The following is a 14,535-nucleotide window of genomic DNA, read 5'->3' on the forward strand; positions in this document are numbered from 1 at the left end:
ACATTCTGAGATTACCTTATTCCTCGTTGTAATCATAGGCAACTTCATCAAGGTCATGCCATCCATTCCCAATATTTTTTGTCACTAAGTTGAACCACAATAGACTACTATACAAGCATACCCATGATCTTCTTATTGGTAAACAATATAGATAACGATACGAATAATATGATTGCCGACTCTGCCCGCTAGGCCAGAACAAGGGATACGGGCACAAACGATACTCATAGATTGCTCCATCAAGGAGGTGATAAGGTCTAGAACAGTCTCAACAGGACTAGGTCAACCCGACTCTTGAGGTGGCTCCTAGCTGTAAGTCGAAAGGTAGCCTCGATCCTATCCATGCTATAAGCTGCGTCTTGTCATAAGTACTCCGCTCTCACTCCTCGGCGTCGTAAGTCGATCCATCAACTCATATCTAATACTACGGGCTTCGGTCAGGCTGCCCATGACTATGTGATAATTAACGGCAGAAGAGCCCGAACGACTGCTCTTAGCATTCCATGAAATTCATGCGGTGCAGGCAGTGCGGGTTCGGGAGATCCAAACCGATAGTCAGGATCGGTATCTGATTTCAACGGTGGAGGAAATAAGGGTGGCATCTCCCAATAGATGTTGGACTCTAGCTAAGAGAGGGGAAAGGGACTGATGGAACCTCAGGGATGTCAACCGAATCTCCTGAAGAATTTCTGGTATCGATACTACTTGTGCCATGTGTAACAACCGAGAATTTTAGGTAAGAAATTTCCGAATTTTTTAGAACTATTTTCTAGTTATTTAGTTAGCCAGGAATTTAGTGTTAAATAGAATTTTCTGTTCAGATAGAAGCGATCGATATATTACAAGTATTAATATTTTACTTTATTTAAGTTATTTCTTATATTATTATTATTCGTTGAGGTTGTGGTGTAGAGAGTAAATTTTTTTTCAAGAGATAGTTGTCAATTATTATTTTCTCATTATTTTTAGAGGATAAAGATTTAATTTATTTTAAAAGCTCTTATGATTATTTGTAAAGTAAATTATTTGTCCTATTTCGTAATTAGCGAGATCGAGTAGTAGGCCGACAATAATTAAATTCTTAAATTTATAATATTTTATTTTTGTAATTTTGTTGGTATTACATTATAATAAACATTTTAATATTTTTGAGCCGGTAAAGACTATTTTGGATTTAACTTAATAATTATCGCTACTTTCTATTTTTCTAAGTTTATCGAGTAAGTCATTGTTATTTCTAGAGAAAGTTGGTAGAATAATATTTTTTTGTATATTTTCTTAAGCGAAAAATATATTGTTTTAAAAGAGCAAAGAATTACGCTTTTCTCTATTATTATTATTATTATTATTATTATTATTATTATTATTCTTCTTCTTCTTCTTCTTATTATTATTATTATTTTGGTGGCATTTATGAGATTAATTATATTTATTTGTAATTATATTAAAAGTGAGTTTTGAATAGAGAGTAGTAATATTTGTAAAAGAAGAAAATAAATGAATATAGAGGGGGTTCTATGGAGTTATAATGTTTTTGGAGTCCTTGGAGACTTGCTTAAACACCGTTGGATTAACATTTCAATCAATGGTTCAGATTAAATGAAAATAATTCTAATTTTTGTAAAAAATGTATTTTATGTTGGGGCAGTGTTTTGCATAACCATCAATTTCTATAGAAAACCCCGCGCTCATGTCATATAGCGGTTACAATTTATAATTTATCCACTAACCCATTATACAGCTTCTTCTTGGAAAGAGAGTGCATAACTAATTTCTTTGTGGAACAAAACTGAATTGCAGAACTAGAGCAGGCATGATCGAAGGTATTTCAGTATTCATGTACACACTTAATTGCAATATCCCATCACGTACTACACCTTTATATTGTTAATCCAATCTACTTTAATTTGATTAATGTACTTTTAAGAGAGTTTAATGAGATTTAGTAAACCAAAATTGTTAAACATTATTTTGTTTGGGTGTAAAGAAGTACTGCACCCTTATACGTAATTGATTATGTATTGTAGTTCGAGTTTAGCAAAATTTTAGTCTTGCAGTACTTTTTTTGGACAGATAGTAAAGTTTGGTGATTAGTTTTCTCTATAAAAACTGTAGACTAACACTTGTATACTCTTTCCATTACAGGGAAAATGAGGAGTTTAGAAAGATATTTTGGTGGAAGATATTTTAGTAGAAGATATTTCTTACTAGATATTTTACTAAGATATTTTGATGAGATATTTTCTTAGCTAACCTTCTTGAGGAAACTAAGTATTATTTTATAATTTATGTGATTAAGTGGGTAGGTACCTTATCACTCACTCTTAATATCTATTATAATTTCTAATTAAAATCTATACTAAAAATTCATAAAAAGCTCTCTATCATTCTCTAAGCAAAAATTAATTTACAAAGATCTAATTAGGGATTTGAGTTAGAAAGAGAAGTGAAGGATTTGGGTGGAAAAAAATTGTGAAGTAAAGGTTCTAAGGAGAATTAAAAGCTTATATTATCATTCTAATTAAGGTATTTATTATTCATTTTAACTCTTTTAAAAATATGATTTGGGAGTATGATGATGCCTTGTATTTATTGTTGATTTGATAGTGAATCATTGAATTTATGATAGGAATTTAATTTATTTTGATTCTTGTTCAAGAATAGTTTAGATAGAATTAAAGGGTATTAATTTCTATTAATGTTAAAGAAATTGGGCTAAAATAAGGAGTTGGGTATTTTGACCCAATTCGTTAAATTAGGTTTTTATTAAAAAAATTGGGGATTTGTAATGGGTTGAATGTATGTGTGTTTTGGTGTTGATTTTTGGTTTATTTTGATTGGGTAAAGTGTGGAAGGAGAGAATTGGTGATTTATTGTATGGAAGGGGGAACCCACCACCGCAGCGGCGTCGCCGGCGGTGGTGCTGCTGCGTGGTGGTGGTGGTACCGAGAGAGGGAGAAAGGAGAGAAAGAGAGAAGAAGAAGGAGAGAAGAGGAGAGAGTGATGTGTGTGTGTGTTGTGTATGTTGTGTGTGTGTATGTGTTCGCATGTGTGTATGCCTCCGTTGCTTGCCGATACGGCCGTGGCCGCGCTTCTTGCGGTTCTTCTTCAGGCGGGGTGTCATTTTGGGGGTTAGGGTTTGAGAGTGGGAGCGGCTGAGAGAGTATGGGTTTTTAGTGTTTAGGGGAATTTATAAGGGGTTGGGGAGAATTGGGCTTGAGTTGTTGGGATTAGAGATGGGCTTTTCGGGTAGAATTGAAGAAACCCAGTAGTCCAGTACATTGACAAAGGTACTCTTATTGTAAAGTCTTAACTAGTAAATGACGAGGAATATTTTTGGACAAGTTATTAAAAAGGTTCTCAATATATTCTAAATGTGTACTAGAACTAACTTTTTCAAATTTTGAAGATGTGGATACTATCCAAATCCATGGATATTATCCATTCACTAGTAGAAAATGAGAATAAACTCAAAAGCTTGTACAAGTTTGTATATGTTTTATTAAACATTCAAGTTTTTCAGAAGAAATTTAGGCTGTTATAAAAAAATATGAATTTTTTAAAACTAAATTAATAGTTAAATCATTAATTTAAAATGAAACAGGGAAATATAAATGTGTATTTACTTTTGTTATAACTAGGTATTTTTCATTAGCACTATATCATACTCTAAAAAATATTTTTAACATTTCATAAAAGCTAATTATGTATTAAAGAAATAAATATTTATTTCAAATAAATCTACTAAGCAGTAAAAATAAAAAAATATTATTATAAAACTAATGTTGTAATTTTGATGAAAAAAGTGATTATCAAGGAATGAAAAATGCAAAAGGGTCTGTATAGTGGGCGAGACATGATTTCTCGGAAGAAAGTCTAAGAGTTTGATCACATACGTGAATTTACATGATAAAAAAAAGGAAAAATAAATGAGTGAGATAATAATTAATTTGAAAAGAGAGATGATACGGGAACTGAAAAGCAAATTATATAGCGCATTACAGAAGGAATGAAAGTTAATATATGTTCAACGGAAAGAATGATATAGGAATGGATCATTTCATTCTCTTTTCTCTTGGATTAAGTAAACAAGTCTATTTATCATTAAATTCGGAATGAAACATTTCATTCATTCCAAAATCATTCTATTCAGTATAAGTAAACACAACCTAAAAGAAATAATTAATTTATGTAATGTTTAGATATGTCTCGTATCATATCAAATAATGGATATGGTTCAAATTACATGCTGAAATTTTTAAAAATTTTGGACTTGGTTTAATTTCATGATATTCAAGGACAAAATCAAGTTTAAATATGTATAGTGATAAGTTAATTACTTCTATGAATGTAACACATAAGTTATTTTAAATTCGATTATACTGTTATTATATCCGTTTAGGCTTTTGCAATTTTAATATAATATGTATATGTGACTGAATTTTGAAGTTATCTCTTTGATACTAAGATGTATTGATTACATATATTTAGAACAAAACAAATTGGGCTTAAAGGTGATAATTAGACCAAAGAATGTTCCTGCAATTGGTAACGATTACAAAGTCAAAATTATTTCTACATGCATAAACCTTAATTTTATTACAATATCATAATTATATATATAGTAAATCCCTAATTAATAAAGCAGAAACTAATAATATAGTAAAGACTCTTTCTATTTTGCTAATATCCATAAATATACGATACTCAAACTTGTGAATTTGTCAAAATAAAAGAAGTTGAATTATCTACCTGGATGGATTAATAAAATACTTACTTCGATCATGTTCCTCGACGTATTAATCATCTTCATCCTCGTGCTCGTCATTCTTTTTCATCATCACGTCTCTATCATCTATGTTTTCGCTTTTAGTAATCGTTGGTTTGAAAAGTCACTTCATGCTTTCGTGTTGTCATCAACTACGTATTTAAGAATTTTTTTCATATTCACGAACTATCGTAGATTTTTTTCTTTTATCGCAGGATTTTTTTTCAGCATCCACAAACTCTCACGGGATCCTCTATTCTCAAAACTACCAATTCTCGCAGATTTTTTCTTATCAAATTCACGAACTCTACGAGCCAAGCAATCCATCGATTCAACTATCAATCATTTACTTGCCTTGGCTCATGTGAATATTTCAGTACTATCCCTTGCATGAACATAAACATCATACAAATCATACTCACAAGTCACAACCAAAAAAACTTCAAAACAATGCCCAATATATAATCTACCAACATTGTATTAACAATACACGTATTACTGTATACCAACAGCCCAACAATTTAAGAAAATTATATTTAAGCATACCATAATTAGTACCAATTACCATCATTCTATCAACCGCGAAAGCAAACACATTATACCTTAACAAACATATTCCCAACCAAAGAAACTTCCAAATCAATGCCCAATACTATCCCTAAAAGTTAACACACCTAAATTACATACATTTTATTAACAATACGTACCGATTCCCATCATTTTATTAATAAAAAACACATATTATTTACATAAACACATATTATTTTATTGCATACGTATTATTAACACTACGCACCAATCCCCATCATATTATTCTTTAGATTCAACTACATATCTAATTTTCTTAATCAGTTTAAATAGAAAAAAAAGAGCTCGATTAGTTAGATTCTGTTTGGTCAAAAGTGAAATTGAATCCATAACTATACATAAACTTATGAAAACTAAACAAGAAGGAGCCATATAAATAATTTAAAATAACATTTATTTACTCTAAAATTTTAATAAAAAATGGATCATGTTGGGAAAATGTGATTTATCTAATGAAAATTTTAAAATAAACTCAAAATTCATTGTGTCACAATGGTTATAACATGAATTTTTTAGTAAGAGGTTAATGATTCGATTCTGACAATTAATACCAATTTATATCGTATATATAAACTTAAATCGTGAAATAATATAACATAAAATAAAATAAATAAAAAATATAAAAATTTAAGTAAGATTTCAATTACTTAAATTTTTTTGTCTTACAAAAGAGATATAGTATTTTATAAACTATAACAATCAATAAAAAAGTTATTTTTAATCGTAAAAAAATTATTTAACATTTGACATGATGGTTGAATATATAGTTATATATATAATAAGTCTTCATTTTACCCCAAACTAAAACAAAAATATTAAGAGAAAAGATGAGGAATACATCACTTATCTAATAGAATTTTTAAAATAATCTCACAAAAGTAATGTAGTACAAGTGGTTGTAACATGAAATTGATTAGATGATATGAATCCTAATGAAAATCAAATTTAACCTTTTTTAGTTATAATTATAAAGAGTGGTAGTATTGTAATTTATAATTTTTAGGGGTAAAATAGTAATTTCACAAATATTAAAATGGATCTTTTTGTCATTGGTTGTGATTTAATATAATGAAAAAAGTAAAAAGTAGATGAATAAAAGATAGCTTAAATGATTGCTTAACGACATTTGAATATTGACCTTCATTTCAAAAAATTCCTAAATTTACATTGTTAGAATTATAAAGGATGGTAATTTTATAATTCTTTAGAGATAAAATAGTAATTTTATAATTATTAAAATGACTGTTTTTGTCCTTAATTGTCATTTAATATGTAGAAGTAAATGAACAAAAGATAATTGAAATGCTTGCGCAACCGACATTTGAATATTGAGTTTCATCTCCGGAAATTCCTAAATCTACCATGGTTTCCCCTGAAAAAACTTATAGTATCCTAAACTCCGTTTCTTTTCGAGAAAATAACTTCATTTTTAAAAATATTTTTCTAGAAATATTTTTCATAGAAAATATTTTCTAGGAAAATGTTTCCTAGAAAATATAATTAACAAAAAAAGTTAATTGTTCGAAATATTTTTGAAAAAAAGTTCTTAGAATTTTTATGGGAAAGTATTTCTCGAAAATTCTTATATTTTTAGGAACAAAATTTTCAGAATTTTATATTTTTATATGAAAATATTACAAAAAATGGTGTAAAAATGTTCAGTTTAAAAAATATTTTTCCGTTCTTAAAAGAAAAAGTCATTTTCCTGAAAGTAATCACTTTTCTAATTAAAATTTTTTAGTAAAATATTTTTCCCAGAAAATCAAATAAACATTTTCAAAATCCAAACGAGATTGAAAAATCATGAAAAAATAATTTTATGCAAAATATATTCTTATCAAACAAACGCAGACCTAATAGGATAAGGAGAAATGAACAAGATGTCTATAAATAATTGAAGCATAGCCCAGTTAAAAGGTCTGAATATGAGGTCTCAATGAAATCAATTCGTAAATCTACGATGGTTCTGCCGGAGGAGATGATAGAGGAGATACTGATGAAAATACCAGCAGGGTACGTGTGGGATATAAGGCGCGTTTGCAAGTCATGGAACGCTCTCATCACGCACCCCCAATTTGCGTCAAAACATTTCCAACGCAACAAAAACAACGCCACCAGCTTCCTCTTGATTGCTTTTTGCCAGCGCTTGCGTCGTAAGTCTCTATCTTTGTTTCGCCTCAATCACCACCCCCACACACTTGTCGATATCAATTCAATTGCCGCTCGGAGACTTGATTATTTTTATTTACGTAATAACTTTCCTGACTTTTTCAAAGAATTGGTTGTTGCGGGTTCAATTAACGGCATTGTCTGTGTTTCCTCGTTCTGTAAATCGATTACTCGTTTCCTCGCTTTATGGAATCCTGCGATTAATCGCTGGAAACCAATTCCCCTTCTCCCCCATAAAAAAATGGATCATGATTATTCATCGGTTGGATTAGCTTTTGATTACTTGACTGATGATTACAGGATCATTAGGCTTGTTTCTGTTGTAACCGATGCTGATGAGCCCTCCTCTCGCATTGAGATGTACTCTGTTAACCAGGATTCTTGGTTAGACGCTGCTACCTCTTCTCCCTTTCCGTATTTTACCACCCAACCTAATTGTAGTGTTGTTGTCAAGGGTATCCCATACTGGTCGAGGAATTACCAGGATTTTTATTATCCGTATTGTGAATTTCAAAGTAATGTTATTGCCACAGTTGATCCTCACACTGGCTTGTATAAGGAGATTTTGTATCCACAGATTGTCACCAATGAGAACACTACTGTGCATCCTTTTAATTTCATGGATTCACTTGCTGTCCTAATTTATGAGAATTCAAACCCAAAAATGTTTCGTGTTTATGCCCTGGATGAAAAGAGCCATGGTGCTAATTGGATTAATTTATGTACTTCTGCTCCAACTAGTTTGCAAAGTACAAATATGTGCATACTTCGGTGTTTTCAGGATGCCGGTAAGATTATAGTTGTTGGATGGAACTATGATGATCGTAGGCGCTCTTTCTTATATAACCTCCAAACTGATAGCCTTTGCCACACTATTGGAATGGATGCTTTAAGGCCACGCTGGGATGAAACCTATTACCATGTCGAGAGCCTTGTTTGTCTTGATGGAATGGAACCCATCCAGAGGGAGGAGAATATTAATAACAACGAATGCAGTGGTTTATTATGCCTAGGAAGAGATCTTGGACCACTGCTCTAGTCTCAGTTCAAATTACTTTTTTTCAGACATGCTCTGTTAGGCAATCTTGATGGCTGGTCCTTAGTACCATATAAGACTATCTCAGTTTTTTATATAAGAGTATCTCAGTTTTTTAACAGTCATTCTACATATATTGAAATTTTCCCTTCTAAATTTTGTGTGAAGGATAGTGCAGGATTGTATCATGAGTTGCCTTTCTAGTAATCTTCTTCACTACCTCAGGCACATCTTCCTACCCGTCAACTTTCTATAAATTTGTGATTATCTTTCCCGCCACTTAATTATCTTTGTGTATCGCCCATCTTTGTTATTTATTTGCTATCAAATTAGGGTTCTTTTTTCTTATTATTTGAAGTTGTGAAAGCCAGTAATCTTTCTTGCTTGTTTTTTCTTATACAATGTGACGGAAAAGGTATGAAAACTTGATTGCAATTTCTTCCCCTATGATGTGTGTTCATATGTATGTATATATGATTTTGTCGATCTATTAGAGTCACAGGCAAAATTACCCCCTCTTTTTTGTGTATATATTGTGCTTGGTTGGAATAAGATTGAACTACTCTTTTTTCATTATATAAACTGTGATTTGATTGGGTCCTTCAACTTTTATTTCACATGTTCATATGTATGAATATGCAATTAGATTAATTACTTTCATTTGTGACCATGATAGATATTGGTGGTAGTGATAATTTTGATGAAAGTAGGATTAAGTTTGGTTGTGATTTAGTGATAGTAGTGACCAGAAGCTTACTCTTTATTCTTGCACTAAATCATTTTGGTTGTTTACTGTATGTATTCCTTAGCTTGCTTGAGTTTGAAATTAAAAACTCTGCTATGCTCATATGCATAAACCGGTACCATTTTTGTTCGTATAAATGATTTACTCATCTAATATTTTTTTGAATTGTACTAGTTAATTGGATATCGAAATTTGTTATCCTTTATCAGCTATCAGTGATAACAAAATTATTAATCACTGCATGATTTGTCACATTTTCATTTAAAGGTTAACATTTCTATCATAACTTTTGCATTGCTTATTTTGTAACTATTAGTTTATTAAAAGAAATTAGAGTAGACTATTTAAAAAATGTAATGATGAATAGATAGCTATCCCGGACTATTAAAGATTGTGATTACCATAAATTTTTGAAGTCCTTTGTCAATCTCGTACTGGCTTGCCGTTAAGTCACCTACACAAGCTCAACTTTGTTTATGTTTCTCATGTGCTGGGTTCTCTTGTAGGCTCTGCAGGGCCATAAGAGTTTTTAACAACTAGTGTGCTCTTTTGATATTAGTAGTTGTTTAACACCGATATTATCTGCGTAAGATGCAGTACATCTAGATGTTCTTCCTCATGTGGACTAAAATGTAGGATAGAGAGCTAGTGGTTGAGTTATCCAGGCGGATGTTAGATTATTTTTCTAGGTGACTTTAGATAATATTTAGACAGAGATCTTATAATTTTTGATTATTGCAAAAAGCTGTGTTTTATACAAATTATAATGATCAATCCGTATTTAGATTTCTGAAAGAACGCTGAATGCTTATATGTAGTATCATCTTCTAGATTGGCCCCGGTGAACTATGAGCTTTGCAGATAGATTAGAGTTTATATGCCTGTATGTAAAATCAAGTTGAAATGTACTGAGCTCTGTTTTGCTAAAACAAAAAATTAAATTACTGGTCACTGCAGACTTAAGTCTTACTTATTCTAAATCAGCACTTTAAGTTATCACTGTTTTTCTCTTTTGCTATTTTGCTATTTCTCTCCCCAAGGCTATCACTGTGTTTGGATTGTATTCTTCCTTGAAAGAGTTTTCTGACTTTATTACTTGTTTTAAAAGCAAAGAAAATATAGATTTTCGCATAGACAAAGCCAATGGTTGGTGCTGATGTTCTGCCACTATCTCTCCCACTTGTCTTTTATACGATTTTTCTTCATCGCATTGTTAATTGCTTCTTATTCTTTTCACTCTGAAGAGTTAAATGTCTATTTGGATTTTGGAGACTAATTACTTAAAGCTAAGAACCTAAGATAGCCAATTTTTTGGGGGAGTTAAAGAATTTTTTTGCCAGCAGTTTATAGAATGATCAAGTAGGTATATGTCTTATGGTCCCTTCTTTATTGCTTACTCATTATATAACTTTATTCACATTATAAAATATAGGTTAATGCAACAAGGACCAATAACTTGTAAACTCTAGTGAAAAACAGAGGTTAATTTCATCAACTAAAAAAGCTGATAATAACTGCAATTTTCAGAAGAACTCTTGCACAGCTAGGTTCCAAAAATGTCATTGTTGAAGCGCATAGTCTTAAACTCTCAACTATTAGAGAAAGTAGGTTAGCCAGAACTGAACTTGGTTCTTGGTATATGATAATCTGGTAATAACGAGTTCACAAAGAATTTTGGATGAAGTAATATTCACGGTTTCCAACTACTCTAGCTTCTGATCTGATCATGTGTGGTGACCGCATGTACCATCATCTATTGTAAATAATTTCTAGTATATTAATGTAGCATTATGTTTCTGGACTCTTTTCTAGATTTCTTCTAGACAATAGTTCACCAGTAGAACAACTGACATTCTTCTCCGTCACTTAAATCACGGTTTTACATTAAAATAAAAACCAGATAGCTTGTCTTGCTTCACCAGCTCACAATTATCCTGGTACTCCTCTTCTACCTATCATGTTCAGAAAAAAACAGGACAGGCAGATAAATAACAGATATATGATAAAAATGAGGTCTAGGATGCACATTACAACTATGCAACAGTTCATTTCACAATGCAGTATGTATCAATAACTTACCAGTCTCTGGTTCAAGTAAAAAATGGGAGCTTTACTTTTGTCAGTAGGCTGTTTGCTACTAAAAGAAGCTTCATTTCGAGTTAAATCAAGAACTGAGGCCGGAGTACGCATTGCTGCTAGACCGTTTCCATTATATGTATTTTCTTGCTTGTTCAAATCAATCATCGTTATAGGAGTTTGACGAGAAACTACTTCTTTGCCTTTGTATGACCTTCCCTTGCATCAATACTGGTTTTAGAAAAGCCTGCATGAAGTAGAGAATGGCTACTTGATCAGATCTTGATGAATACTTTTACTTATTGCTTTCTTATTAAATTAATTACCATTTATATCTTTCATTTGATATGGTGGATAACTTAGTTCTATTAAGATTTGATTAGCATTGTTGGAAAAAGTTCCGGTACACCCTCTTTGGGCAAGTCCTGCTAAGAAAAACCTGATCATCTCTTTATCATATTCATGTCCGTCCTATAGTGGAGAAATGACTTTGCTAACTGCTGCATTATATTTTATCAGTGGCATTTGTGTTCATATATATATTTGTTAAATATACATGTTGTTCTTTATTCTGAGATCACCTGCTTCGATCCCATGGTTTAGTCCCTGTCCTTTGCAGACTATATCTAATAGTAGTTACAGGAAAAAATCAAGATCAGGCAATATAGAAAATCATAGTCCCTGTGCAGAAAATCTGTAGTCTTGGTAATGTGGCAGGGATGGATGGCACAGTATAGATATTAAAATTCGAATTACATGACCTAGCATACTCCAGTACAGTACAGATTAGCCTTAATTTTAAACTTTGTTTTTGTGACAATTTGGCAGATGGGACAAGCAATGGAACTGTACGAGAAGATAATGAAAGAAAAATTCTCTTTCAGCTACTTTGGCAAAAAAAGTAAGACAACTGTGAAGGACAATGACCCGTCTTCACCGTTGATTGATATTCCACTTTCTACCAGCCATGGAGTGGAAACTGAATCAGGATTGGAACGTCCAATTGGAAGAAAAGCTGCTAAGAAGATGAAAAAAGCTGCATGTAAAGCAATAGATAGGAAAGTCTGGAATTTCTTAAATCAATGCAGAAAGATGCATTAGTTATTGCTTCTTCAAGAAGTGAATCAGTTAACATGAGCTTGTAATTGCAAAAAGAAATGATGGAAATGCAAAAAGAGGAGCAGGAAAGGCAGAAGGAAATTATGCAATTACAAAAGAAAAAGTTGCAGCTTCGCTTAGCCAAGGAGGAGCGAGAAAGGCAGAAGGAGCGGGAAAGACAGGTTTACGAAGCATCCATCATAGCAATGGGCACCAGCACAATGACTTCAGATCAAGCAAAATATTATGATGCCCTCAAAGTTAGGATCTTGAGCAATATAGTATAATTTGTTTTGTGTACTTGATTTGATTTGCAGCTAAATCTAAGACTATCATGTATTCGAATTTAATTTGCTTTTATTATTAAATAAAGATACTCATTTTCATAAAGCAAAGTACATAGAAAATTATGAAAGAAATATATAAAATTATGAAAGAAGATACATTATAAATATTTAATTCATGTCACCGCCATGGACTTGCCAAAGATGCTCAATCAGATCATTTTGCAATTGAATATGATCTTGTTTGTCTCGAATTTGGGCATGCACCTCTATGAATTCTCTAAAGGTATTTGGATGATTGCGATTCAGAATATCAGTTGGTATTTCAACATTTGTGTCAAACTGTTCTTCTAATTGTAATTCCCTTTTATCTTCGATGATCATGTTGTGCAATGTTATACAAGTTGTCATAATATATTTCATTGTCTCCACATCCCAAAACCGTGATGGACCGCGAACCTTTGCAAATCGAGATTGTAACACTCCAAATGCTCTTTCCACATCTTTTCTAATAGATTCTTGTGCAGTTGCAAAATATTTTCTTTTGTTACATTGAGATTTTGTAATAATCTTGACAAATATTGGCCAAGAAGTATATATTCCATCAACAAGATAATATCCCATGTTATATTTATTTCCATTGATAGTATACTTCACTTGAGGTCCGCGCCCTTCTGCCAATTCTTCGAATAGAAGAGATCGATCTAATACATTGATGTCATTCAACGATCCCGGCAACCCAAAAAAAGAATGCCAAATCCACAAATCTTTGGAAGCTATTGCTTCAAAAATAATTGTTGGTTCATGAACATGACCCATATACATACCTTGCCAACCATTTGGATAATTTTTCCACTTCCAGTGAATACAATCGATACTTCCCAATATTTCAGGAAATCCTCTTTTTCCATTCTCTACCAATAATCTAGACACATCTTCATTATTTGGTCGTCTCAAATATTCTGCTCCAAATACTTCGACAATCGATTTAACAAATCGTTTTAAACTCTCAATAGTTGTACTCTCGCCAATACGTGCATAATCATCTACGGAATCAGCTGTAGTTCCATATGCAAGCATTCGAAGTGCAGCTGTCACTTTCTGAAGTGATGATAATCCACGAACTCCCACATCATCACTTCGTTGAATAAAATAGTTATCATGTGCTACAACCGCTTGTTCAATTCGTAAAAACAATGATTTACGCATTCGAAATCCTCGACGAAATTGTGTTTCTATGTATGTATGTGTATGAGAAAAATAATCATGATATAATCTAGTGTGACCTTCTTCCCTGTTACGATTAATCATACTATGATTTATTATACAACCACCGTGATGTGGGATATAGTTCTCTCTTTCATGTCGCCGATGAAGGTAAGTGGCAGCCATTTTCATTCTTTCTTCGTGTTCTTTTCTTCCTCCACGTGCATAATATCAATAATCATTCGCGTGGTGTTGTCCATTGAAATTGAGGATCCTAAAACTGAGAATGAATTTGTGTTTATCTAGGAATTTTATTTAATTCAGTTTTCAATTGTATTATCTATTTATAATTTAATAAAATAATAATAATAATATGTAGGATTCAGGTTTTCATTCCAGGTCCAATTTGAGAATATATGGAACAAAAAATTGAGGCGGGGAAATGCTACACTTTCTCCAACTTCACTATCAAGGAGTATAAGCCGGAAGACAAATACAAATGTGTATGAATGGATAAACAGCTTATATTCAGCAAACACACAGATGTACGCGAACTTGATGAACA

General features: G+C 31.9%; 2 protein-coding genes across 2 annotated transcripts; one reads left to right on the top strand and one right to left on the bottom strand.

Annotated features, from left to right (window-relative positions):
* Positions 1-7,245: 7,245 nt before the first annotated feature.
* Positions 7,246-12,203, top strand: LOC141704250 (putative F-box protein At3g21120). The gene has a single exon (XM_074507534.1). The coding sequence runs from the start codon at positions 7,293-7,295 to the stop codon at positions 8,562-8,564; it is 1,272 nt and encodes a 423-aa protein (XP_074363635.1). The 5' UTR covers positions 7,246-7,292; the 3' UTR covers positions 8,565-12,203.
* Positions 12,204-12,935: 732 nt separating this feature from the next.
* Positions 12,936-14,156, bottom strand: LOC141704253 (uncharacterized). The gene has a single exon (XM_074507536.1). It carries the CDS (start codon positions 14,154-14,156, stop codon positions 12,936-12,938), a length of 1,221 nt encoding a protein of 406 aa, XP_074363637.1.
* Positions 14,157-14,535: the final 379 nt, after the last annotated feature.

The sequence above is a fragment of the Apium graveolens genome, unplaced genomic scaffold (genome assembly GCF_009905375.1).
Source record: "Apium graveolens cultivar Ventura unplaced genomic scaffold, ASM990537v1 ctg7620, whole genome shotgun sequence".
NCBI lineage: Eukaryota > Viridiplantae > Streptophyta > Magnoliopsida > Apiales > Apiaceae > Apium > Apium graveolens.

Bases quoted from the DNA above. Each gene is read 5' to 3' on its own strand.
- LOC141704250 (XM_074507534.1), top strand. From the start codon at position 7,293: ATGAAATCAATTCGTAAATCTACGATGGTTCTGCCGGAGGAGATGATA.
- LOC141704253 (XM_074507536.1), bottom strand. From the start codon at position 14,156: ATGGCTGCCACTTACCTTCATCGGCGACATGAAAGAGAGAACTATATC.